We start from the raw sequence: 27959 nt of genomic DNA on the forward strand, positions 1-27959 counted from the left end.
TAAAAAAATCCAAGCAGGGTCTTCCCTGGCGGTCCAGTGGTTGGGATTCTGTGCTTCTACTGCAGAGGGCACGAGTTCCATCCCTGGTCAGGGAACTAAGATTCCACAAGCTACACAGTGCAGCCAAAAAAAACAAAAAAGAGAGAGAGAATAGAAGCAGGAGGGACACTCCCAGATCTCATCTAACAAACTCATTGTTCTCATCCTTTCAGACGCCTAAAACTCCTCTACAGAAAAGCATGGACAAGCTGGGGAAGCAACTGACACTCTTCTCATTCGGCATAATTGGTGGGTGAAGCAGTTTCTGCATGGGGTCCTGGCGGGGGTGGAAGAGGGGGATGGAGGGTGTGGAAGGGAGCCATCCTGTGCACCCATAGCTGTCTCTCAAATACCTTACTACTCACCTGGGTGAGGACTGGGGTTTGGGATCAGAGGTTCTTGGTCAGCAGCAAGAGGTTTCTGTATCAATCGGACAAGCTAGCAGCTGTAACAGGCAGCTCCTACATTTTAATGGCTTAATATGATCATAACTTATTTCTTGCTTACACTGCAGTCCGTGGGCACATTCCTGGTGAAATGGCTTTCCCGGGTAGCTCACTTCCGAACACTGACTTGCGGTCCCAGGCTCCTGCTCTATTGTTGTTCTGCCTTCCTCCAGTTCCTGGGAGGAGTGGGCCATAATTCTGTTAAACCAGCAGATGGGGAAAGAAAGAACATAGAGACTTGGGGGGAGTGGGGGGGTGGGAGGGGGAGCATTTTTAAAGGCAGGGACCAGGAAGTGAAGTCATCACTTTTGCCCATTCTTGATTGGCCGGAATGAAGTCACATGGCCTACCTAACTGCAAAGGAGACTGGGAAATGTAGTCTGGTGGTGCACCGGCAGGTTTCTATGCTGTGCCTGGGCTTGTTCCTCCTGACCTTTGGCAGCATACCAAACAGTATCCCCATGGTGCTGCAGCCCAAAATTCAGGTCTTATTCCTGAATTATACCCTGGTCCCTGCACCTGCCCCTTCCTGCTGCCTCCAGCTCTGGCTTTGAGTCTGTGTCCTTCGTTCTCAGCTTCCAGGGTCAACCAGTGCCTGGGCCATTATAGATTCTCAATAAATGTTGGTTTAGTGAATAAAGGAACAAAGCAGCCAACCACTGCCCATAGCACAAGCAGTGATGAGAGGAGCTCTAGTGAGTCTGGCTAAAACTGAAGAGTGGAGAAAGTTCTTGGGAGAAGAGGCAGCTGTCCCTCCTAGCAGCAGTTTTGTTGTGCTTCTGGTCATCCAGATGCATTGGTTCATTTAATGAGTATCTTATGACACACTTGACCCTGCGATAGGTTCTGGGGCCACTGAGATGAGTAAGACACAGCTTCTTCCCTTTGGAGGACTCCAGAGAAATAGGAGAGAGACACCTGAACAAATATGAAATGTGAAGGTAGCTGTTAATTTTGCATGGGAGAGTTGAGAAGGCTTCAAAGAGGAGGTGACGTTAAGTTGGGTCTTGTAGGATGGGTAGGAGTTTGCCAAGTGAAAAAAAGAGAAGATTGGGAATTTCAGACCAAGGAAAACATATATCCAAAGGCATGGAAGGTATCTCCCATTCCTTTACAACTTTAGGAGGTTGTAAAATTAGCAAAGTGTTAAGAGGATATGATCTGAATTTGGATCTCTCAATTCTGTCGTGCTAGAGATAGACCTGCATGCCCTTTCCTCCCCGGCCACCCCTTCCCCACTCTCTAGTTTCTAGGCTCCTTTCCAAATGTCAATTTTGGATGTTGTACTTTGAGTTTGCTCAGTCAGTAGGTTTCCTGTTTTCGAATAGCTCTGTGTCCTCTTCCCTCCTTTCCGCCCTAGTTTTCCCTGGAGCAGTTTCATGGGAAGTGGGTTTTATCTTAACCTGCCAAGTCTTATCACAGCCAGGGAGGGCTCTGTGCTTGTGAGAGGATTTGGAGGCCGTGCTCAGGTATGGTGGAGGAGGACTGTGATAGATTAGTGATGTCTGTCATGGAGGGAGAGTGGCTCTATGCCATCATTCACCTGCCCTCCTTAGGGTTACACTGATCAGGCATCTGGGACAGGGTGGATGGAAGCCCACACGCCCCTGGCTGCCCAGAGGGCCCCTTTACTCTCTAGAGCAGGGGGTGGAAACTCTGACTCCCAGGCCAAATCGGGTTCACCACCTGTTTTGTGCGGCTCACAAGCCAAGACTTTTACAAAAATCAGAAGAAGACTATCTTCTGACATTAACCTTATATGAAAATCAAATTTCAGTGTTCACAAATAACTGTTTTATTGGCACACAGCCAAACCCATTCATATATTATCTATGGCCATTTGCACACTGCAATGGCCAACTTGAGCTGCAACAGACCATATGGCTCATAAAGCAAGTGCTGTTTTCTACCCAACCTGTTGGAGGAAAAGCTGTCTGCGACCTGCTCTAGACCCTGGGGTTGCCAGAAGGAGAACGGGCTGTAGCACTAGCCCCCAGAGAAAATACCAAGTAGGTGTGCTTTAAGACAGATTGTCAAATAGATGCTCGTAGCAGGCCTTTCCACAGGATGAAATCTGTCAAAGGTCAGAGATGCTGCAGGGTCACTGCCTCATATAAGCCATTATTCCTCATGTTAACTTAGAACTTAAATTGGCATGTCCATGGCCAGGCCTGTGATAACCGCTCAGATGTTTTCTCTTTTTAGTAAATATTTCAAGAACTGCTCTGGCAGAGTGGGAGTTGTGAACCCTTAGAAAGGCCTAGGGATGCTGGGAAAGAGTGGTATGCTGGTAAAGGCTTAACAGCCGGTTTCAGGGGAAAGTGGTGTTTGTCACCTCTGTGGTCTCAATACTCACAATGTCCTATTTCTAGATACCGATGGAAAATTACCAAACCTGAATTTGGGAAGAAATAAGCACATTTGGCTTTTGTGAGGCCCCCAGCCTCCTCCTGTGGCAGGGCCCAGGATGGGGACAGGTCCTGTGGGTTGGCTCTGCCCCTATTTTTAGTAAAACTTCCCCCTAATCTTTCTAGGTTTATTTGGGTTCCTGCTAAGATTTTGACTACTGAGTTCTGTTGCTAGTCAAAGTATGAAAAAAAAAAGAAAAAGAAACCCCAATAAATCAGATCTTATGACCTCTCTACCCCCAACACACACGTACCCAAACACATGCAGACACACACACGCCACTACTGCCCAGCAGAAAACTCACCTGGCTCTGTTTTCCCTGCAAGACACAGCTGATGCTCTTCGGCAAGGCCCCCAGGATGTGTCAACAGGCAACTCCTCTCACCTCCTACTTCCCCCTCACCTGTCTTGTAACTGTGGCCGCAGCAGTTCAGGACTTGGTGTTACTGTGGGCCAGGAGCCATGCTGAGATCTCCAAGGGCATTGTTACATCTTAAATCCTAAAACAAGTCCTTGAGGAAGATGTAGTCATTTCCTCCACTTTACAGATGAGCAAACTGAGGCCATGCCTGGTGGACCCTGAACTTTGCCCCATTGCCAGAACATCTCGGGCCTTTCATGGGCCCCAGCATGAGTCATCCACTTCTTTACCTGAAGGCTCCATCTCTGACTGTCCACATACCCCGTGTCTAACACAGTGTCTGGTGTTTAAATACTGGGCCAACAATTGATGAAAGAGAAAAATAGGATAAGGAATGTCTTTAATCACAAAAATGCAGAATAAAATCAGCTAAGAGAGACCAGATCGTGAACCCATCAGGGGAGCGGCTGTCGTTGGTCACGTCAGAAACCTTGGGGCAAGTCCTGTAAACATACAGCCTGTGGGAAACTTCTGGAATAGCTCAGAAATGTTGCAAACAGCCCCAAATAAACCGGGTGGCTGTTTCTTTTACTTGAACTGACTTGATCCTTTCCTGAAAAAGGAAAACCATCCTCTTTTGTAAGCAGGAGAGTTCCTTCCTTAAAAATGGGAGAGGTGACAAGTGAAGTTATTCATAATTGCTCTGTGTCTGTATTTCCGTAAACACTAAGGAAATGAGTTTGGAATGCCTTCAGACGTTGAAGAACGTACTTGTGTGTGTGTGGATGGGTGTGTGCGTGTGTTCATAAACATTCTGTTGCTGTTGTTCAGTCGCTAAGTCACATCTGACTCTTTGCAACCCCGTGGGCTGCAGCACGCCAGGCTTCCCTGTCCACTATCTCCCAGAGTTTGCTCAAATTCATGTCCACGGAGTCAGTGATGCCATCCAACCATCCCATCCTCTGCCACCCTTCTTCTTAAGCCTGTATATATACATATGTGTGTGTGTGTGTATGCATACATGTGTGTGTGTACTTATGTGTGTGTTTCCATCTCCTCCCAGGCCTGATCATGTTCACTGGCTGGCTGCAAGGGAAACACCTGCTCAGCATGTTCACCATCGGGGTCAGGTAAGGGTGCTGGGCCATTGCCCTTCATTTGTGCAGCAAGAGAAGGTGGGGAGTTTGGGGGCAGGAACGGTGTGGGGCAGATGCAGCCCCTCCCCTCCAAGCCCCAGTCCCCCTGCAACGCATTGTCTGGTGGTGGGGGTGTCCAATGAACGTCAGAAAAAGGAATGACAGCTCCTCGTCCTTGTCCCCTGAGCCATGGGTTTATGTCTTCCTGGCTAAATATGGACTCCAGAGCCAGCCTTCAATCCTTCCCAGCATCAGTGTCTTTTCAAATGAGTCAGTTCTGGATTGAAGGCGGGAGGAGGAGGGGACGACAGAGGATGAGATGGCTGGATGGCATCACTGACTCGATGGACATGAGTCTGAGTGAACTCCGAGAGTTGGTGATGGACAGGGAGGCCTGGCGTGCTGCAGTTCATGGGGTCGCAAAGAGTCAGACACGACTGAGCGACTGAACTGAACTGAACTGAGAACCAGCCTGCCCAGTTTAGTTTCTGCCTTTGCCACTTGCTGGCTTCCTTGGAGGCTCAGACAGTAAAGAATCTGCATACAAAGCAGTAGACCCAGGTTTGATCCCTAGTTGGGGAGATCCCCCGAAGAAGGGAATGGCTACCCACTCCAGTATTCTTGCCTGGGAAATCCCATGGACAGAGGAGCCTGGTGGGCTACAGTCCATGGGGTCACAATGAGTCAGACATGACTGAGCGACCAACACTTTGCCGCTTGCTAGCGGGGCCACCCCAGGCAAGCATCTTCACTTTCTGGTTCTCTTTGTCCTCCTCTGTAAATGGGGGTGACATCAACCCTCCTAAGGGTGCATGAGGATGCCCTGGTGCCCCTTGCAGGTGCCTGCAGCCAAACTGAACACAAGGTGAGTGTGTGTTCTAATTAGCATCTGGAACTCAGCCCTTGGTTTATGGAGATGGCTGCAGGAGAGGACAGAAGACACAGGGCTGATGGCAGGGAGCAGAACCGGGGTGTGGGCTTTAAGCCCGGGGAACCTGCCTTCCCCGGCCTGGCGATGCTCATAAACAACTATCCCAGCCCAGGTCCTGCTGGAGGAGCAGAGGCAGGCAGGGGGAGTTGCCACAGCTTTTCCATGGCTGCTTGCAGACACAGGCTTGTCCCAGCAGAGGGGCAACTGGTGATCTAGGATGTGAAGGAGCCACTTCAGGCCCATGTTGGTTTCCACAGGGTGGGACCCCCACCTTGTGTTGTCTATAAGATGGTTCAGGTGATACGTTGTTGTTCAGTCACTCAGTTGTGTCTAACTCTTTGCAACCCCATGGACGGTAGCACACCAGGCTTCCCTGTCCTTCACTATTTCCTGGAGTTTGCTCAAACTCATGTCCACTGAGTCGGTGATACCATCCAACCATCTCATCCTCTGTCTCCCCTTCTCCTCCTGCCCTCAGTCTCTCCCAGCATCGGGGTCTTTTCCAGTGAGTCAGCTCTTCACATCAGGTAGCCTAAGTATTAGAGCTTCTGCATCAGTCCTTCCAATGAATATTCAGGGTTGATTTCCTTTAGGATTGACTGGTTTGGTCTCCAAAGTACTCTCAAGAGTCTTCTCCAACATCACAGTTCAAAAGTATTAAGTCTTGAGCACACAAGCTTCTTTATGGTCCACCTGTCACATCAGTACATGGCTACTGGAAAAAAACATAGCTTTGATTATACAGACCTTTGTTGGCAAAGTGATGTCTCTACTATTTAATATGCTATCTAGGCTTGTCATAGCTTTTCTTCCAAGGAGCAAGTGTCTTTTAATTTCATGGCTGCAGTCACTGTCTGCAGTGATTTTGGAGCCCAAGAAAGTAAAATTTGTCACTGTTTCCATTTTTTCCCCATCTATTTGCCATCAAGTAATGGGACTGGATGCCCTGATCTTCATTTTTTGAATGTTGAATTTTAAGCCAACTTTTTCACTCTCCTTTTTCACCTTCATCAAGAGGCTCTTTAGTTCCTCTTGGCTTTCTGCCATTAGGGTGGTGTCATTTGCATATCTGAGGTTATTGATATTTCTCCTGGCAGTCTTGATTCTAGCTTGTGTTTCATCCAGCCTGGCATTTCGCATGATGTACTCTGCACGTAGGTTAAATAAGCAGAGTGACAATATATGGCCTTGACGTACTCCTTTTCCAATTTTGAACCATCTCGTTCCATATCTGATTGTACCTGTTGATTCTTCACCTGCATACATGTTTCTCAGGAGGCAGGTAAGGTGGGTCTGGTATTCTCATCTCCTTAAGAATCTTCCACTGTTCGTTGTAATCCACACAGTCAAAGGCTTTAGCATAGTCAATGAAGCAGAAGTAGATGTTTTCCTAGAATTCCTTTGCTTTCTCTATGATCCAGAGGATATTGGCAATTTGATCTCTGGTTCCTCTGCCTTTTCTAAATCCAGCTTATACATCTGGAAGTTCTTGGTTCACGTACTGCTGAAGCCTAGCTTGAAGGATTTTGAGAATTACCTTGCTAGCATGTGAAATGAGTGCAGTTGTGCAGAAGTTTGAACATTCTTTGGCATTGCCCTTTGGGATTGGAATGAAATCCAATATATATACCTTTTCCAATCCTGTGGCCACTGCTGAGTTTTCCAAATTTGCTGGCATATTGAGTGCATCAATTTAACAGCATTATCTTTTAGGGTTTGAAATAGTTCAGCTGAAATTCCATCACCTCCACTAACTTTGTTCAGAGTGATGCTTCCTAAGGCCCACTTGACTTCCCACTCCAGGATGTCTGGCTCTAGGTGAGTGACCACACCATCGTGGTTATCTGAGTCATTAAGACCTTTTTTGTACAGTTCTGTGTATTCTTGCCACCTCTTCTTAATATCTTCTGCTTCTGTTAGGTCCATACCATTTCTGTCCTTTATCGAGCCCATCTTTGCATGAAATGTTCCCTTGGTATCTCTAATTTCCTTGAAGAGATCTCTAGTCTTTTCCATTCTGTTGTTTTCCTCTATTTCTTTGCATTGCTCGCTGAGGAAGGCTTTCTTATCTCTCCTTGCTATTCTTTGGAACTCTGCATTCAGATGGATATATCTTTCCTTTTCTCCTTTGCCTTTCACTTCTCTTCTTTTCTCAACTATTTGTAGGGCCTTATCAGACAACCATTTTGCCTTCTTGCATTTCATTTTCTTGGGGATGGTTTTGATCCACCTCCCGTATAATGTTACAAACCTCCATCCATAGTTCTTCAGGTATTACGTCTACCAGATCTAATCCCTTGAATCTGTTTGACCCCAACAGTTATGGGGTTCTCTTCCACTGTATAATCATAAGGGTTCTGATTTAGGTCATACCTGAATGACCTAGTGGTTTTCCCTGCTTTCTTCAAATTAGGTGAATTTAGCAATGAGGAGTTCATGATCTGAGCCACAGTCAGCTCCTGGTCTTGTTTTTGCTGATTACATAGAGCTTCTCCATCTTCAGCAAAGAATATAATCAATCTGATTTCAGTATTGACCATCTGGTCATGTCCCTGTGTAGAGTCGTCTTTTGTGTTGTTGGAAGAGGGTGTTTGCTATGATCAGTGCATTTTCTTGGCAAAACTCTGTTAGCCTTTGCTCTGCTTCATTTTGTACTCCAAGGCCAAACTTGCTTGTTATTCCAGGTATCTCTTGACTTTCTGCTTATGCATTCCCATCCCCTATGATGAAAAGGACATTTTTTTTTTTTTTTGGTGTTAGTTCTAGAAGGTCTTGTAGGTCTTCGTATAACCATGCAATTCCAATTCTTTAGCATTAGTTTTTGGGGCATAAACTTGCATTACTGTGATGTTGAATGGTTTGCTTTGGAAATGAACCAAAGTCTTTCATTTTTGAGATTGCCACCCATGTACTGCATTTTGGACTCTTTCGTTGACTGTGAGGGCTACTCCATGTCTACTAAGGGATTCTTGCCCACAGTAGTAGATGTAATGGTCATCTGAATTAATTTGCCCATTCTTGTCCATTCGGTCACTGATTCTTAAAATATTGATGTTCACTCTTGCCATCTCCTGTTTGACCACTTCCAAAGGTGATATGTGGGAAATTATTTTAATATTTATTAAATATTTAATGTTGGTGAGCAAAAATTTATACTTAGTACATCAAACCCATGATGTAAACAAACTTAGATGCCCATCAATTAACGGACAGATAAGCAACATGCAGTGTATTATTATTCAGTCACAAAAAAGAGTGAAGCACTGCATTTGATACAGGGTGGTTGCCATAGAAACATGCGGCTAAGAGGAGGGCGAATGTATGGTGTGTGCTGTCGTGTCTGACTCTTTGTGACCCCCATGGACTGTAGCCTGCCAGGCTCTTCTGTCCTTGGGATTTCTCATGCAAGAATACTGGAGTGGGTTGCCATTTCCTCCTCCGGGGGATCTTCCCAGCCCAGGGAGGGAACACCCGTCTCCTCACTGGCAGGCAGATACATTAGTACTGATGCAACTGGGAAGCCCGAAGAGGAGGAAACCAGACACAAATGGCCGCATACTATGACTTTGTTTTTATGAAGTGAAGTGAAAGTCGAATACTGGAGTGGGTAGACTTTCCCTTCTCCAGGGAATCTTCCTGACCCAGGAATCGAACTGGGGTCTCCTGCATTGCAGGCAGATTCTTTACCAACTGAGCTACCAGGGAAGCCCAAGAATAATGGAGTGAATAGCCTATCCCTTCTCCAGCAGATCTTCCCGACCCAAGAATTGAACCCGGGTCTCCTGCATTGCAAGTGGATTCTTTACCAACTGAACTATCAGGGAAGCCATTTGTTTTTATGAAATGCCCCAAATAGGCAAATTCATACAGACAGAAAAAGTGCCTGTCAGGAGATGAGGTCAGGAAATAAAAAGGGACCACAACAGTTATGGGGATTCTTAGAGGTTCGATACCACTGAGTGACTTCACTTTCGCTTTTCACTTTCATGCATTGGAGAAGGCAATGGCAACCCACTCCAGGGTTCTTGCCTGGAGAATCCCAGGGACGGGGGAGCCTGGTGGGCTGCTATCTCTGGGGTCGCACAGAGTCGGACACAACTGAAGCGACTTAGCAGCAGCAGCAGCAGCAGCAAGAGGTTCTAAAAGTGATTATGGTGATGGTTATACAACTCTGAATATACTAAAACCCATTGGATTGTATACTTTAGAAGGGCGAGTTTTATGATATGTGAATTACATCTTAACAAAGAAAACAGAAAGCAGGTAATTAAGAAAGCTGTTATTACAAGGATCCTTGGAGCCTTTCTAATGTATACAAAAAAAGGAAACTGTTTGCAAACAGCTGAGTTGGAAGTGCCATTATAGTAAATGACAGTGAGGCACTCCCAGTGGATGGGGCATCCAGTGTGAAGTGTGGAGGCCGTGGGGTGCCGGCCAGTGTAGGCAAGAGAGCCTTGCATTGGGGTTGGAATGCACACGTCTCTGGTACTTAGTCAAGTCCATCTGTGTATAAATGAATGGATGCCGTTGCCTGGCAGTTAGCAGTAGGAAGAGATTCAGGTATGGGTCTTTCAACATTCCAAATGCCTCTTTTTAAATCATTGGGGCACTGTGTACATTGAGAGGCAGGCGGGCAAAGTCCACCTGTGGGCAGGTATGTGTCCTGTTACAGAAGTATTCAATGACTATTTTTTTTATTTTTTGAGGGTTTTTTTTTTTTAGTTTTTTTTTTTTTTTAAAGTACTTACTTATTTGGCTGCGCTGGGGCTGAGTTGCAGCATGTGGGATCTAGGTCCCTGACCAGGGATAGAACCCTGTTCCCTTGCACTGGGAGCATGGAGTCTTGCTCTGGACCACCAGGGAAGTCCCCCAAGGTGTTCTTTTGAATAGACAAAGTCATGATCTCAAGTTGAATAGGGTGGCCTGACTTTGTCTCCTGAGCTATGTGTGCCCTGAATGGAATAAAGGAAAACAGAACCCAGAGCTTTCGATGGCCGTTTTTCCTTGTGTCGGTATCTGAATGTTGAGTACACTAGGTGAGTCGGTTCTAGAATCTTCAGGAAAGTGAAGGTGGCACAGGCCAGGGTCGAGGAGGGGTGGGGCGCTGGAGGAACACGTGGCCTTGTTCATCATGGACCACTCTGCCAGGCAGGCTGGTCTCCTGATGGGGAAGCTGGAGCTTAGGCCAGCACACTTGCCCAGAGTTACAGGATTCCGGGAGCGGAGGAGACAGACTGCCAACCCCGTGCATTCTGCTCCAAAGCCAGGGTCCCGGCCAGTGCTCCGGCCACCACCCGGGCAGGACAGGGACTCTCCTCCTGCTGCCTGTGGTCCTGGCAGTTGGCTTGTTTACTTGCCCCGCACGTGTTTGCTGAGCAGCTGCTTACTGTGTACTTGCCTCGTCCACTGCTGTTGGAGCTGGACCTTGGAGTATGCAGGCTGGAGGGGAAAGTAAACGTGAACAACTTAAGTGAATGTTAGCAAATAGTCACAACTTCTGATCAGTACTGCACAGGAGACGACAGCTGAGAGAGGGATTAAATGGGGAGATCAGAAGGGGTGTCCCCAGAAAAGTCAGCTGGAGGTTTCTCTGAGGAGTTGAAGCTGGAGAGATGCGGACCTGCTAGGGGTGGGAAGGGCAGGCCTTCAGACAGGGGACTGGCGGCAGGGGGCTGGGGGGCAGAGGCGTGGAGGAGGCAGCAAGCCTGGCTCATCCGCGGAACCCAGAAGGAGGTGCAGCTGGCTGGGGGATGAGACCGGATGGGGTTGGGGGCGGGGGGTCCCTTAGGGGCTGATCACATGGAACCTCACGGGCCCCGTTTCCTCCAGAGCCCAATCACATCCTCAGAACCCTTCTCCACGCACCGTGCGGCCATCTCTGCTCTCCTTTGGAGCAGAGAGGCAGTGGGAGGCGTGAACTGCAGCGTGTTCTGAGGCGCGGGAGGAGGGAGCAGGGGCGTGGCCGTGGACAGTGGAGTTGGAGGTGAGGGCAGGGCTTCCCCAAGAGGAGGACGCTGTAGAGCTGGGGGCCTTGGACTTGACTGTAACTAACCTCACCACATGAGGGTCCCTGGGAGAGCTTGTCCCAAACAGATTGCAGGGACTGTGACTCAGGCTAGAGGGTGGGGGGGATGGGAGACCCTGAATTCCTAACAGGCTCCCTGGGGATACGGATGCTGTCGGTTCAGGAAGCATCAGTCTTCAGAGAAGCATCAGAGAAGTGAGGCTGTGGCTCCAGCCACCCCAGCTGGGACTCCAGCAAGAGGTGGGGCCAGGGAGGAAGGCTGGGTGCTGGAAAGGGGGCTCAGATGACTAGGTCTTTCAAAGGCTGGGTTAGGGGCAGAGGGCGAGCCTCAGCTGTGAGGGGCTCCCAGAATAAGCAGAGCCTTCAGACCATGATGAATGAGAACCTCCTCCATGTGAGGGCGCATCGCGACCCATGTCATCAACCATGGAGAGTTCCAAGAGCCAAAAAGACTGTTAAATAGTTCCAGGTCTGTAAGAGAATAGGCTCCTATGTGCACCCCAACCCCACCTCCCCAGGGTGATTTTTTAAAAATACTTATTTATTTATTTAGCTGTACCAGGTCTTAATTCTCTGACCAGGGATTGAACCCAGGACTCGAGCATTGGGAGTGTGGCGTCTTAGCCACTGGACCACTAGGGAAGTCCCTCCCCAAGGTTATTTCTGATTTCTGGTCTTAACAGCTCCTTTCACCCCATTCATCACACTCTATCTCCGGTAAACTCGAAAGAAAACCAAGTCTTTTTGTTTCACTTGTGACTTGGGAACAACGAGGCTTTTCAGCTTTGCTTTGTTTTTCGCACTCCTTTCTTTTGTAGGCTGTGCCGGGTCTCCTAGCCACAGCATGTGAACTCTTAGTTGCAGTTTCACTTGTGACTTGGGAACAACGAGGCTCTTCAGCTTTGCTTTGTTTTCCGCACTCCTTTCTTTTGTAGGCTGTGCCGGGTCTCCTAGCCACAGCGTGTAGACTCTTAGTTGCAGCTTGTGGGATTTGGTTCTCCCATCAGGGATCAAACCCGGGGCCCCTGCATTGGGAGCCCGGAGTCTCAGCCACTGGACCACATGGGAAGGGGACTGGCTGGGCAGAGGTATGGAGGAGGGAGCAAGGGAAGTCCCAAGACTCTTCAGTTTTTAGCAGAAGTGAAATCACTCAGAACCTCTCAATCATAAGTTAGAAATGGCAAGATAGCCAGCGTGCAAGAGATTCTCCAAAACAAATAACCCAAGAATCATCCTTTTAAAAACTTTTTCCTGCTTCCCTCTGCAGCAAGGGACCTTCAGGATGAGCCAAGGTCCACTTGCTTTTCCTGGTCTAGCCTAATCTTTATTAGTTTGCCAATTAATTTTTTTATTTTGACGAAAGCACCCAGACACACACAATGTTCTTCCCATGCCATATAGGAGGGAAGGGCCGGCAATAACCCTTCGCAAATGTTTGCTTAGCCGGTCTTGTCAGCCCATGCCATAAAACCAAGGAACCTTCTTGCTGTTACCGTAGAAACCAGGCATAGTCTCTTGACCAAACTCTGTCACCTTGGTTTATGTAACTTTCCCCTGAATGCGTCTTTGTCTCCGGGTAAAAGATCGCCGTTCATACCATATTTCCTCACTTCTAAGATGTACACTCTTTTTCACTTTTTACCTTCTCTGCAGTCAGACTGCTTCTCACAAGTGAGGTGATAAGAAAGCACTGTGTCGTTGGTTAATGGGCAGTATTTTACCTTTCTTTAGTGATGCACAAGATAATGGTGCCCTCTCTAATCAACAGCACCTCAGGTTTGATGAAATACTGCAGCCGTGTGTGGCTTGGCTGGATGGACATCATCAGCCAGGCTTTCTGGTTATGGACCACCTGTGTAGAGCGCTCAGTATGTGTGAGGCCAGGGTGTGTCTGGGCTCTTGCACTTGCCATGAATTCACTCATTCCTGTGTGTTCAGCAAATATTTACTGACTACCTGCAGGCCTCTGCTGTGCAAAGAGCGAGCCCTTTGGGTGTGGTGTGGTGACGCTCACTGCACAGCTCTGCAGTCTGCCTCCCCTCCAGAGCCTCCCCCATCGGTCTGCGGTCACTGGCAAGACACAACACTTGCCACAGGAAGGGGATTCTGTGCTTCCAATGCAGATTCCCAGGGGAGGAGCTTATTGGTTCAGCTTGAGTCACATGTTCTCCTATAATCCAATCAACTGTGGGGTGGGGCCACGTGGTACAGAAAGTGTGGGGAAGGGGTCCTAAAGAAGTGAACAGACACCAAAACAACCTGCAAAGCTAGGCAAAGGCATCGCTGTGTTACGTCATCTCCCCCAGTTTTCATGTCCTTGTCTGGTTTCTCACAGAAACTGTCTAAACCATTAGACTAACCCAGGGACTTTCTGAACCCAAAAAGTCCACTTATTGTGTGATCCTGGAAATTTCTTTCAAGGGTCCAAGACTTTCATAATAGCAACAATTAAATGCAAAAGTACTTAAACAGGCAAAATGTTGGACAGACTAATTCACACTAAAGTGTGGATGTCTGATAGGAGAACAGGGTTTTGCAGGGGGAAGCTCAGAGCAGTGGACACTGAAGAAGGAGGCAGGTGGATCATAGGACTGGGAGCAGAGAATAGAACAGAGAGGTGGAGACCCCACAGGTGAGCGTCACCGGGCAAACACGTGATCAACGTCAGCTGGACTTCACATCACATTAAGTGCACGTTAAAGGTGACACATCTGGCCTTTTCCATCCAGCCTGGCTGTGGCCGCCATCCCCGAGGGTCTGCCCATCGTCGTCACGGTTACGCTGGTCCTGGGAGTGCTGCGCATGGCCCGGAAGCGAGTCATTGTGAAGAAGCTGCCGATCGTGGAGACCTTAGGTAAGGAGCTCCTGCTGGTTGAGTTCTTACAAATTGGACTGAACGGGCTTCTTGGTGCCATGATAATTCAACCTGGGTGTTTCGTAAGGCTGAGAGTTGATGGTGATGACTTCTCTCTCCCATCAACTCTGACGTCTTCCTGTCCAGGTTGCTGCAACGTCATCTGTTCCGATAAGACGGGGACTCTGACTGCCAACGAAATGACTGTCACCCAACTCGTAACATCTGATGGGCTCCTCGCCGAGGTGAGTCCATGTGAATTCATAAGGTTCGAGACCAAGGAGTACCCTGCCAGACCTTTATCTTCTCAGAGAAAGCACACAAAATCTTCCAGAAAACAATAAGGAAGACATAAGTGTGGGTTATTGGACAGTTTCCTTGCCATTAATACAAATAGCAAGGGCATGACTGATGGAAGGCAGCCACCCCCTGGCTGGCATGACGCTACACCTGGTGGTTTGCACACTGTCCGCGGTTCCTTTCGCACGCCAACCACTGAGTGACTGCGACTCAGACTGCATGGGCTTCAAAGGCTAAAACATTTGCTGTCTGGCTCTATAACAAGCTTGTCCACCCCCATTCTAGAACATAAGCAGTCTTATATGCTACTACTTGGTCTTCACAGCCATAGTTTTTACTGACTGCAAGATGCCCTGTTGCAATACTGAAGTGCACTGGGTGTCTGATGAATACTTAGTTCTGCAGGAGACACAGTCATGCTTGAAGCCTTGCTCGTGGTGGGACCATGTCCTCAAGGGTGGACCCTCCCCCCAGAAAAAAGATATGGGTCAGCCAGGGGAGCGACTCTTTGCCTCCCAGGGACACCCCTATCTGCGGCTTTGCCCTGCAGGTCAGCGGAGTTGGCTACAACGGCAATGGGACTGTCTGCCTTTTACCCTCCAAGGAAGTCATTAAGCAGTTTTCCAACGTCTCGGTGGGGAAATTAGTGGAGGTAAGCATCAACAGTGCCGCCGTGGAAATAAACACGCGTCTTAAACAGAGCTGATGGGGATTCTGTCTGCAGATAGAGACGGCAGTTGGACCACCTGGTTCTTGGTGACAACCGGGCCACACCCCATGGGTCAGGTTATCGAAATGGCCCAGCTAGCGATGGAGAGGTGGGAGGTCAGGGAAGAACTGGGAGCCCCTGCTCCCGCTGCTTGCTCCCTCCCCACACACCCCTGCATTCACCCCTGTGTTGCTTTCTTAGCTGTTTCTACTTTTTCAATTATTATTTTAAATTGAGCTATAGATCACCTGCCACAGAATCCACCACTGCAGAGAGTACAGTTCAGTGGGTCACAGTGTGTTCGAGAGGTGGTCACCACAGTCTGATCCCAAGACCCTTCGTCATCCTGATTAGAAGGCCGTGTCCCCGTCAGCGGGGCCTCACATGCGTGACCCCCAGTCTGCCTGCCTTCCCATTCTCAGTCCTCAGGATGGCTTTGTGACAGCCAGCATTCAGCTGAGTCAGTAAATTATTGGGTTGGCTGAAAAGTATGTTCAAATGTGATGGAAAAACCTGAACAAACTTTCTGGTCAACCCAGTGTTACCGTGTGGCTTTTGCACAGTGGGGACTCTGGCACATTTTGAAGAGTAAATTCGTCACTCCCTCCCACCCCAGCCCAGCCCCGAAAACTGGTCAAGCCTTCAGGCCTGGACCTTTTCACATGCCTGAGCGCGCCCGGGACCCCGACGGGTGCAGCTCCAAATACTAACAAATGACCTTCAGAAACCCCTCCCTGCTTTGCAGGCCGGCTGTGTTGCCAACAACGCCATCATCAGAAAAAACACCGTGATGGGGCAGCCGACAGAGGGTGCCTTGGTGGCCCTGGCAATGAAGGTAGGAGGTCTGTGCTGTCCGTGTGGGCAGTTCTTTCACTGGGAGCCGGATTAGTAGCGGGATTCAAGGTCCTGTCTGAGTGAGGCAGGTCCTCACGTGGCCGGGTCCTCTTCCTTAAAGGACACCAGTCATACTGGAATCAGCTCCCCCAATGACCTCATCTTAACATTGTCACACCTGCAAAGACCTTATTTCCACATCACAGGCCCTGGGGAGTTAGACCTTCAATGTGTCTTTAGGGATACACGTAACCCATGACACCCTCTTCAGTTCAGTCGCTCAGTCACGTCCAACTCTTTGCAACCCCATGGACTGCAGCACGCCAGGCCTCCCTGTCCATCACCAACTCCCAGAGTTTACTCAAACTCCTGTCCATTGAGTCGGTGATGCCATCCAACCATCTCATCCTCTTTTGTCCCCTTCTCCTCCCACCTTCAATCTTCCCCAGCATCAGGGTCTTTTCAAATGTCAGTTCTTTGCATCAGGTGGCCAAAATATTGGAGTTTCAGCTTCAGCATCAGTCCTTCCAATGAATATTCAGGACTAATTTCCTTTAGAATGGGCTGGTTGGATCTCCTCGTAGTCCAAGGGACTCTCAAGTGTCTTCTCCAACACCACAGTCCAAAAGCATCAAATCTTCGGCGCTCAGCTTTCTTTATAGTCCAACTCTCACATCCATACGTGACTACTGGAAAAACCATAGCTTTGACTAGACGGACCTTTGTTGGCAAAGTAACGTGTCTGCTTTTTAATATGCTGTCTAGGTTGGTCATAACTTTTCTTCCAAGGAGTAAGCGTCTTTTAATTTCATGGCTGCAGTCACCATCTGCAGTGATTTTATAGCCCCCCCCAAATAAAGTCTCTCACTGTTTCCATTGTTTCCCCATCTATTTGCCATGAAGTGATAGGACCAGATGCCATGATCTTAGTTTTTTGAATGTTGAGCTAAGCCAACTTTTTCACTTTCCTCTTTCACTTTCATCAAGAGGCTCTTTAACTCTTCTTCCCTTTCTGCCATAAGGGTGGTGTTATCTGCATATCTGAGGTTACTGATATCTCTCCCAGGAATATTGACCCCAGCTTATGTTTCATCCAGCCCAGCATTTCTTATGATGTGCTCTGCATATAAGTTAAATAAGCACCCTCTTAGGAGGCTTTTAAGGTGTTTTTCCCCTAATCACTCCCTCCATGAGATTTTTTTAAAAAAATATGGGCCATTTTTAAAGTCTTCATTGAATTTGTTACAACATTGCTTTTGGTTTTATGTTTTGGTTTTTTGGCCTCAAGGTACGTGAGTTCTTAGCTCCCCAATCTGGGATGGAACCCACACCCCCTTCTTTGAAAGGTCAAGGCCTAACCACTGAGCCACCAGGGAGGTTCCCACCACCCTTCCCTGGTGGCTCAGACAGTAAAGAATCTGCCTGCAATGCGGGAGACCTGGGTTCGATCCCTGGGTCAGGAAGGTTCCCTGGAGGAGGGCATGGCAACCCACTCCAGTATTCTTGCCTGGAGAATCCCACGGACAGAGGAGCCTGGCGGGCTACAGTCCATGAGGTCACAAAGAGTCGGACATGACTGAGCAGCTAACACAGGCAGGTGTACAGGTATTTAACATCACAGATGTACTGTATGTCTGTTCCTGTACTGTATGTGGTTTTTTTTTTTTTTTTAATACATAAAAGGACTAGATTTTTTTACCCCCTAAGTACCCATTTTCACCCCTTGAGTGGGCAGTGGAATGCATTAGGGTTGGTTTACATCTGGGGAAGTAGAGGCTCAGATCTGTCCAGGAACTGGCCTGAAAGCATCAGAGATCAATTGAATGTCACTGGCAGGGACCCCAGGGGTGACCGCTGGCACCCACTCCCAGGGGCTCCTTCTGCCATCTCTTCAAGTCTGAAACATTCCTCCTGGCAGAAACCCCATGGCCTTTCTCCGTGACCTAAACGCTTGGATTTCTCATCTGCCCGAGGTGGTTTGAATAATGAATAATTTAAATGGACCGAGCTTTGCATAGAAATTGGTTTAGGATGACTCACTGAAAACATCGCATTTATTACCCCAGATGGACTTAGGCGATATTAAAGATTCATACGTCCGAAAGAGAGAGATCCCGTTCAGTTCGGAGCAGAAGTGGATGGCGGTTCAGTGCAGCTCCAAGAACGAGGTGAGGTTGCCTCTCTTCCCCCTTCCAGCCCCCACCCCCACCCCAGCAAAGCAAAATGCAGAGGTCAGGAGATGCGTTTCAAGTTCCCAGCTGCTTCTATGACATCCGAAGACGTGAAAATACAGTTGATGGCGATGAAAGCTCTGAGTATCTTGGGGCCACTTTCGGGATTGTCTTCTGAATCTCTGGTCCTCAAAGTGGGGTCCCAGACCAGCAGCAGCATCTCCTTGGGATTTGTTTGAAATGCAGATTCTCAGGCTGTACCCCAGACTCACTGCATCAGACGTTCCAGGGGTGGAATCCAGTCGTCTGTGTTTGCTGGGGGTTCTGATGTGAGTTCGCGTATGAGACTCAGCGGCCTGCAGTACGGTCACTGAGTAATTCCTACCAGAGTGCGTACAGGCTCCTACTGATGACGCTGAGCCCATTGCTAACTTGGGCTCCTTTTGTCACATTGCTCTCATGCTGGGTTCTTTACACGTATGAGCTCATGTAACTGTTGCAATGGGGGAACGATCCTGGACGCACCCCCTAGTGTCCACCATAGACAGATGACCTCACATGTGTGTGCATGTGTATGTTCTAAGCCACCAAGGGGAATATGTACCAACCTCTTACCAGCTATCCCTGGGTGAGATAGCCCACCCTATCTTCCCCCTCCCCTTTTTTTAAATTTTCTGTAGCTTTTCAGATCTTCTACTGAAAAAAAAAAAAAAAAAAAAAAACACCTTTTCTTTCTCTTTTAAAAAGATTTTTATTGCCTTCCACCTTTTGCTCCAAACTTTCTGCTCTTGCTGGAACCTGCCATGTCTTGTCTATGCTGAGATTTTCCATCTCATTCACGGTGGCAGGCAGCTCAGCTAGCTTATCCCAAGTCTTTGCCGTGAGTGGACAAGTATAATATAGATTCCTGGTGCTTAAGAGGCGTTCTGGACTTTATTCAATGTTATAATACCTTCAAATCTTATTTTCCCCCTAAGGCAATGATAATATATTTTCATTGAAAAAAAAAATGATAGAAATGTGACTTAAAAAGTGGACCCTTCTGACCATCCTGCCCTCTCCTCTCTCTGCCCACCCTGTCCCCACTTGCCCCTCAGTCGGAGATCGAGCCTTCCGGCATCTGCAGGTGCAGCAGCAGCACGTGGGTGCCAGTCCCTCAAGCAGGTCCTGCTGCGTGTAGTGTGTAGCTGACTCTTTTCCCTTAAGTGACATCCGGGCCAGCTTTCCGTGTCAGTGCATACAAGTGCCTTCACCGTCCACCATGAGCAAGTGGGCGCGGTGCTAGGGCTGGGGCTCATACTGACAAGGCACCGGCCGCCTGGAGCTTACGGTCTAGGGGAGACGGAGCTTAACAGATACACCAGAAAAGGGTCAGCTGCTCGTTTGGGTTCATCCTCATAAGCCAGGTTCATGGTGCCTCCCTCGCTCGGAAGTCTCCCTGAACTGGACACCTAGGAGTCAGTCACACATGTAAAAGCTGGGATATGACCAGTTCATGAAACATGTGGATGCTCTGAGCAACAATTGAGCAGGGGCCCTGATGCAGGGGGCGGGTGTCCGGGTCACAGATCAGCCCTCTCTGGGCTGCGTGTGGTTCCATCACGTGGACTTCCTATAACTTCTCTTCCAGGTGGGGTCATTTATCCCAGATCATCATCGTTAACGGAAACAGATCAATGACCCCGCCGTGAACATCTCCGTGTGGACGAGGTGATGGTCACCAGGAGCTGAAGCAGGCAGTGACCGCCAATGTTTTCCCCTCTGTATTTTCCAAGGAGCGGGAAGATATGTACTTCATGAAGGGGGCCTTTGAGGAGGTGATTCGTTACTGCGCCATGTACAACCATGGGGGCATCCCCCTGCCGCTGACGCCCCAGCAGCGAGCCTTCTGCCAGCAGGAGGAGAAGAAGATGGGATCCCTGGGCCTGCGAGGTCAGTGGCTGTGCTCCCAGCCCTACTCTGAGTCTGCACATGATGCTGACTTCTCAAGCGTCATAACGCATGGTCCCTGGTCAACACAGTAATGATCAGAGGGGCGTCAGGTAGAGCGCTGATGGGGGCAAAGCCAGGGTGGACCCTCCTGGGCAGATGAAGCATAGGATGCCCTCCACATCCTAGCCGCCAGATGACACCCGTTAACCCAGATGAACCTCGTGTGTGCGAAGAGAGGTCCTGAGTTTTCTAAGACGTGTGAACGGGCCGCCCCAGAAACGTTGATTTTCCTGATTGGTCATCTTGCTCAAGGCCTGCTTTCAGGAAAAGCCACGGTTCTTGTAAATGAACAGACATTTCATTTCTTGGCCATTTCCAGCTTGCTGCACCAGAGCCGACACCTTCTCTGATGGGCTGAACATTAAGTAAGACTCCCTGCTGTCATGTGCCAGCCTGTCTGTTATCAGAGAAAGTGTCTAAAAACACTCTGGAACATGTGTACTCCCTCAGGGGAAACTGAGCAGCATTGGCTTGCTATATTGGTTTCAATTGCCTTAGTTTTTCTTTGCAGGGGGCAGAAATTATAAATTGCTAGTAGCTCGCTGACAAGTGTTGAAGGTGAGGATGTGGCAGATCTCTGGGACAGAGGTTAGCAGGGTAGGTAGGAAGGGAGGCATGGCACCCAAATCACTGACACACACCCCCAGCATCTCTGGCACACACCCCCTACATACCCAGCACACGCCCCCAGCATCACTGGTACCTGTCCCCAGCATCGCTGGTACCTGTCCCCAGCATCACTGGTACACGCCCCCTGCATCTCCGGCACATGCCCCCTGCATCCCCGGCACACGCCCCCAGCATCACTGGTACATGCCCCCTGTATCACTGGTACACACCCCCTGCATCTCCAGCACACACCCCCTGCATCCCCGACACATGCCCCCAGCATCACTGGTACACGTCCCCAGCATCTCCAGCACACATCCTCTGCATCTCCGGCACACACTTCCTGCATCACTGGTACATGTTCCCAGCATCACTGGTACACGTCCCCAGCATTACCGGTACATGCCCCCTGCATCTCCAGCACACACCCCCTGCATCTCTGGCACACTCCCCCAGCATCATTGGCGCATACCCCTGCATCTCTGGCACACGCTCCCTACATCACTGGTACATGTCCCCAGCATCACTGGTACACATCCCCTGCATCTCCAGCACACACCCCCTGCATCTCCAGCACACACCCCCAGCATCACCGGCACACACCCCCTGCATTTCTGGCACACGCTCCCTGCATCACTGGTACCTGTCCCCAGCATCACTGGTACACGGCCCCTGCATCACTGGTACATGTCCCCAGCATCACTGGTACACGCCCCCTGCATCTCCAGCACAGTTTGATGACCGAGGGGTCACAGCTGAAACTTCTTGGCCACAGCCTCCCTCCAGTATCAGTAAGGTGACACAGTAAGGTCAGTTCTCACAGCACCCTCTTCAGAGCATTGTCCCGAGCCGGGCCTGGCTTCTGTGCTGCTGAAACACTGTCCTCTCGCCTGTGTTCCTCCCGTACACTTTTTGTGACTTGGTAGCTGCCACCCCAAGTCTGCTGGCAGTGACCGAGAAGGGCAGAGCAATGAGAGACAGCAGGCTGTCGAAACGTCCCGTGTGCCAGCCCACAGGCGTTCTCCTGGCTGCTTCCCTTGGGTGGGACACCGCCGCCGGTGGACAGGGTCCCGTTTCTCATGGGGCGCGTTGTCGCTGGCCCTGCTCCCCATCGTGGGTGAGCCGTCAAAAGCTGCTGGCCTGCACGGGCCTGAGGACCACTGAGAATACCTTCCCTTCCCACTGTGGTCCAGGAACTTAGGGCCCAGCCCCTCGCGGATGGGGTGGGGGCCGGGCCGACTGGGGACGAAAGTTTTCCAAACCTACCTGCTCTGTCCACAGTGCTGGCCCTGGCCTCCGGGCCTGAGCTGGGAAAGCTGACGTTTCTGGGTCTCATCGGAATCATCGACCCTCCCAGGGCTGGCGTGAAGGAAGCAGTCCAGGTTCTCTCGGAGTCGGGCTTGTCCGTGAAGATGATAACGGGGGATGCTCTGGAGACGGCCTTGGCGATAGGTACCCGGGGAGGGGTGGAGGGCACGGGCCACCACCAGTGCTTATTCCTCGAGGGACCTGGTCAGCAGAGCTCACACCTGCCTTCCACGTGCTAGGGAGAGATTTCTGAGGCTCAAGGACCCACATCCCACCGCCCGAGTGGGTGTTTGTCTCTCAAACATCGGCAGGTTGTCCCAAAGAGGAAAGGACCTCGTGCACACTGAGAAGCTTCTGTGTGCTCCGGCTGTCCGTCCACCCACGATCACACCTCATCTCCACAGGCCCAGTCTGCCTTGTGCCACTAGCCGTGTGCCCTGAGCAAACCAGTGAGCCACTCTGACCCTCAGGCTCTTCCTCGGCAGAGGACCAGCTCCCCCCTCCTCCTCCTACTGCGTTTATTACTGTTGGGAGGGGTGTCACACCTTGGTCTTCTTCCCCCTCTTGTCTTGAGGCAGCCTGGCACTGGGGGAAGATCACAGACTCTGGAATCAGACAGAAAGAACCATGGTGGGTCCAGTCTTAGCACTTAGCTGCCCTGTGACCTTGGGAAAACCACCTCCCTCTCAGTTGCCTCATCTCTGAAGTGGGGATCATAAGGCCTTCATTGCCAGTTTGTTCTGTGGATGGAATTAAGGTCACATACCATAGCAGGTGGGACCAGGGGTAAAGAATCAGCCTGCAGTGCGGGAGATGCAAGAGATGCAGGTTCGATCCCTGGGTCAGGAAGACCCCCTGGAGAAGGGAGTGGCAACCCGCTCCAGTATTCCTGCCTAGAGAATCCCATGCACAGAGGAGCCTGGCAGGCTGCAGTCCACGGGGCCGCAGAGTCGGACACAACTGAGCGCACGCACAGCATAGCAGGTGCTCTCCAACTGGAGCAGTGGTGGTTTTGTTCTTGTTTCTCCCAGTGGCCAAGGCAGGGCCAGATGTCAGGCAGGCGCAGTGAGGGGTGAGGGCAGGGACCACAGGCTCAGGCCCTCAGAAGGGACCATCCCCTTCCCGTCCCAGGAAGGAACGTCGGTCTGTGCAACGGGAAGCTGAGCGCCATGTCCGGGGAAGAGGTGGAAAGCGCGGAGCAGGGAGAGCTGGCCGAGCACATCGGGAAGGTGGGGTCCCCCCCGGGGCTCGCCGGCGGGGGCAGGGCGGGGCTGCCCCGTCCTCAGCACTGATGCTCCGTCCTCTCCGGCTCCGGCTCCAGGTGTCCATCTTCTACAGGACCAGCCCAAAGCACAAACTCAAAATCATCAAGGTCAGTCGTGCGCCTCTTCTGGTCCCTCGGGGCACAGCTCGAGGTGGGTGGGGGGCGGGGGGTGGCTCTGCTCACGGGTGGCCCAGTGGGGGCCCCAGGGCAGCTGCCCCAGCCTCTGGGGAGAGGAGAACTGGGGAGGCCCTGTGCTGTGTCCACCAAAGGCAGGGAATGGGAACTGGGTGGTGCAAAGGGAGGAACGCAGAGGCCAGCCTTGGTTAGTTGGGTGCTTCTTGGTGTATTAATTTGGTGTATTAACTCCAGGCCTTAGTTTCCTCATCTGTAAACTGGGGAGAATGTGAGCAATACCAGCTAATTCACAAGGCAGGAGAGAAGAGGGTGAAACGAAGCCAGCCCGTGAAGCCTTTACAGCTGCCTGGCCCACAGCAGTGCCCAGGAAGAGCTGGTGTGACGGTGCTTCAAAAACAAGAGGGCTGGAGTGAGAGACTCCTGCAGACGTGTGCTTTTCCTGCACACGGATGCTTTGAAAAGTTGCTCTTTAATGCTTGTGTTTTTCTCTTCTGTGTTACTTGGGGGTTTTTTAGTTCTACAGAGTGAATCTCTGTGCCAGTCATTCTTCAAAGAAAATATTAATACCTATTGGGCACGACATGGATTCACATGGGGACAAACTGATTATTCTTTGTTAATGGTTGTCAACTGAAAAAAATGAAGCACACCGTGGGAGTTGTGAGTTTTACTTGAGGCAGAATGAGGATGATAGCCCAGAGACAGCACCTCAGGTAGTGCTGAGGAACCGCCCAGGGCGGGGAGGACAGATGGAGGGACGCTGTGACACCAGACATGCGACTCTGGTGCCGTGCTGACGGCACGCGTTGTAGCGGAGGCTTGGTGCTAGTCACGAGGAGCAGATGTCTCTGATGATGACTTTTTAGCGCTTTTCTGGATATGAAAGGATGTAAGAATCGAGGCTCGTAACATCCGCTCCTGAAAATAGCTAGCCTGTTCTGTGGGTTTCTCCCTCACTCCTCATCTCCACCCTGAGCTGCTTTTGGGGTGTGTGGAAGGTCAGCGGCTGCAGTGGCTGGTTACTTCATCCTTGTAGAAGCAGGTGGCCAGTTTTTGTTGTCATGGTGATGGATGACACAGGCACTGTCCCCTCTGTGGTCTTAGTTTAGGGCTCACCACAGCCCTGAAAAGGAGGGGCTGTGATCCCACTTTGCAGATGGAAAAGCTGAGGCTGAGAGGGTCATGGCTCGCCTGATGTGGAGGGAGATGAGGGGCGATGGGAGAGAAGGGTCTGGAAGGCAGGTGCTCAGGCTGCAGCCCCCCCTCCCTGGGCTCCTCTTTCTGAAGGCTCTGCAGGAAACAGGGGCGATTGTGGCCATGACCGGGGACGGGGTGAACGACGCGGTCGCCCTGAAGTCGGCGGACATCGGCATCGCCATGGGGCAGACGGGGACGGACGTCAGCAAGGAGGCCGCCAACATGATCCTGGTGGACGACGAGTTCTCGGCCATCATGTAAGCCGCCCTTTGGGTGGTTCCTTAGTCACAGAAACACCTGGGGTGGCGGCCCCCTGCTCTGCTGCGGTGGATGTGCACGGCGTCCCCAGGCCCACCCCACGGAAAGCAGGGTCAGGGGCCCGTTCTCTTGGGTGAATCGCCGAGGGGCAGGAGGCACTTTGGGAATCCTGGGTGAGGGCTGGGGTCCCAGGGCTTAGGTGAGAGAATGATCTGTGTGCAGTCTTCAGACAGAAGGGTGATCGTGGCTCGGGGACCCATCCCCAGGGGCTGGTGACGCCTATTAGGACAGCCCCCTCCTCTACCGTTCCCGAGGATGCCAGCAAGGAGACCATCGCTTCCTTTAGCAACTGACGGAGCTGGCTGACCCTTCCCACCCTGCCGTCTTTGTCAGTAAACGCTTTCTCCTCTCTTGCAGGAACGCAGTGGAGGAAGGCAAGGGGATTTTTCATAACATCAAGAACTTTGTCCGCTTTCAGCTGAGCACGTAAGTCCAGGCCGGCGCCCCCTAGTGGCCGGGTCTGGGAGCAGCTGGTGACCTGCCGTGTGTGTGCCCTGCAGGAGCATCTCGGCCTTGAGCCTCATCACGCTGTCCACCGTGTGCAACCTGCCCAACCCCCTCAATGCCATGCAGATCCTGTGGATCAACATCATCATGGACGGGCCGCCGGCACAGAGGTGAGGCAGTGGGCTGGCGGGGACGTGCCGGGGGGACACAACAAGGGGTACACACTGAGCACGGGAGGAGGCATCTGGTGGGCTGGCCGGGCAGTGGCAAACCCTTTGCCTCAAAGGCTCTCCCTGGGCTACCTGCATTCTGGTCACTGCCTCCAAGAAGTCCTCCCTGATTACCCTAGCAGCAGCCTCCTCCCTCCCAGCCACTTTACCCTGCTTTATTTTTGCCTAGAGGGGAAACTATTTCATTGTTTATCTGATCATAATCCATCTCCCCTGTAGGATGTCAGCTTTGTGGGGGAAGGCTTTGTTCCCTGCAGGGTCCTCGGCTCTGCAGTGGTGCTCGGCACACAGCAGGCGCTTAGGGAAATAGTGGCTGGATGAGTGAGAAGGGGATGTGAGGCCAGCAGAGTGACACAGGAGGCAGGATGGGCTCTGGAGGTGGGGAGGCCTGCGTGAGCACACGAGGGGCTTCCCTGTGTCTGAGCACAGGGTAGGTGGGGCCATTGAAGTGTTACTATTACTGATCTAATCGCCAGTGACAGCTTCATCCCCCCCATGGCCAGAGGCTTACCTCTTCTCCATGCTCTTCCTGGGAACGGGGTGTGAGCACAGATGGACCCCAGCCATATCTGCCTAGGAGGGGTCTCCCCCAGCGTGCTACCTCCTTGGTGTCCCCACACCGCCCTGCTGGCTGATCCTATTTCAGAGTTGGCTGAAGGCAGATCCCATTTCTCCAGGCCAACTGGGACGAGGCCAGGCCCAAGCTGGGGTGGAACGGTCCCCCAGGTGATGGGGTGGCCAGGCGCTGTTCAGGATCATTAGGTCGGCCGAGGGCGGGCTTTTCTGTGGCCCCGCAGGTGGAAGACCTGCAGGGCTGTCCACAGGGTCCAGGCCGTGATGGGTACCCAGGGAGGAACCGAGGGGAGCCGGGCGATGAGGGAGGGGGCAGAGGACCAAGACGGGAGGGGCCGAGACGACCTGGAGGCGCTGCACACGCCCGTCCAGGCCTTCCACGTGGACCCTGGCGCGTCACTTCACCATGACCTTGTGCATTCGACCTCTGCACGTCTCTTCAGTGGTTTATTTCAAAGCGTCCGGTTTTGTCCCGAGCAGCCTGGGTGTGGAGCCAGTGGACAAGGACACACTCCGACAGCCGCCGCGGAACGTCAAGGACCAGATCCTGAGCCGAGCCCTTGTCCTGCGGATCCTCCTCTCGGCCACCACCATCATCAGCGGGACCCTCTTCATCTTCTGGAAGGAGGTGAGGGCATCCTCGCGGGCTCGATTAGGCACGGCGGTGAGGCCCCGCCCCCGGGGCTCAGGCTCCATGGGGTGTGGGCGAGGGGCAGCAGGCGGTGGGCGGAGGTGGCAGAGAAAGAAGGGGACCCGGTGCCTCTCCTGCTTGCTGTTACCCCTGGGAAACAACCTCAGCTCTGAGAGAAACTCCTGTTTTAGTCCCAGGAGGTGGCTATTTGGGAGACCTTACCTTTTTTAAAAACTTTTATCTTGGAGTACAGCTGATTCAGCAGTTGTGTTAGCCTCAGGTGTACAGCAAAGTGGTTCAGTCATACGTACATTCATTCATCCTTTTTCAGATTTTTTTTTTACCTTATAGTTTATTATAGGATATTGAGTAGAGTTCCCTGTGCTGTATACAGTAAGTCCTTATATATAAATTCATCCCAAAGTCCCAATTTATCCCTCCACATTTCCCCTTTGGTAATCATTAAGTTTGTTTTTGAAGTCTGTGAGTCTGTTTCGTTAATAAGTTCATTTGAATCATTTAGATTCCACATCCAGCAATATCGTATTTGTCTTTCTCTGTCCGACTTAGGATGGTAATCTCTAGGTCCATCCATGTTGCTGTAAATGGCATTATTTCATTCTTTATGGCTGAGTAATATTCCATTATATAAAATATATATGCACATACACACCACACCTTCTTTATCCATTCCTCTGCTGATGGAGACTTAGGCTGCTTCCATGTCTTAGCTATTGTGAATGGTGCTGCTACCATTCACATTTGGGCGCATGTATCTTTTCAAATTGTGATTTTCTCCAGATATATGCCCAGGAATGGGACTGCTGGATCTTAAGATAATTCTATTTTTAGTTTTTACATTCCCATCCACAGTGTAAGAGGGCTGCCCTCCTCCATACCTTCTCCAGTGTGTATAGACTTCTTGATGATGGGCATTCTGACTGGTAGGAGGTGGTATCTGATTGTAGTTTTGATTTACATTTCTCTAATAATTAGGAATGTTGAGCATATTTTCATGTGCCTCTTGGCCATCTATCTGT

General features: G+C 50.7%; 1 protein-coding gene across 3 annotated transcripts in view; it reads left to right on the forward strand.

Annotated features, from left to right (window-relative positions):
• ATP2C2 (ATPase secretory pathway Ca2+ transporting 2) overlaps window positions 1-27959 on the forward strand; it is a 76279-nt gene that overhangs the window by 43865 nt on the left and 4455 nt on the right. For 2 of the 3 annotated variants that reach the window (XM_044932214.2, XM_006045715.4), the window contains 15 exons: window positions 213-288; window positions 4319-4385; window positions 14077-14201; window positions 14349-14446; window positions 15052-15153; window positions 15956-16045; window positions 18111-18212; window positions 19991-20147; window positions 22098-22268; window positions 23256-23353; window positions 23446-23496; window positions 24811-24977; window positions 25396-25464; window positions 25539-25655; window positions 26769-26916. In XM_044932214.2, the coding sequence (XP_044788149.2) occupies window positions 213-288; window positions 4319-4385; window positions 14077-14201; window positions 14349-14446; window positions 15052-15153; window positions 15956-16045; window positions 18111-18212; window positions 19991-20147; window positions 22098-22268; window positions 23256-23353; window positions 23446-23496; window positions 24811-24977; window positions 25396-25464; window positions 25539-25655; window positions 26769-26916 (1638 nt within the window). Of the gene's footprint in view, window positions 1-212; window positions 289-4318; window positions 4386-14076; window positions 14202-14348; window positions 14447-15051; window positions 15154-15955; window positions 16046-18110; window positions 18213-19990; window positions 20148-22097; window positions 22269-23255; window positions 23354-23445; window positions 23497-23757; window positions 24750-24810; window positions 24978-25395; window positions 25465-25538; window positions 25656-26768; window positions 26917-27959 lie in introns of those variants that run through there. The other variant, XM_044932215.2, reaches the window with a different exon arrangement.

This window comes from Bubalus bubalis, chromosome 18, assembly GCF_019923935.1.
Source record: "Bubalus bubalis isolate 160015118507 breed Murrah chromosome 18, NDDB_SH_1, whole genome shotgun sequence".
Classification (NCBI taxonomy): domain Eukaryota; kingdom Metazoa; phylum Chordata; class Mammalia; order Artiodactyla; family Bovidae; genus Bubalus; species Bubalus bubalis.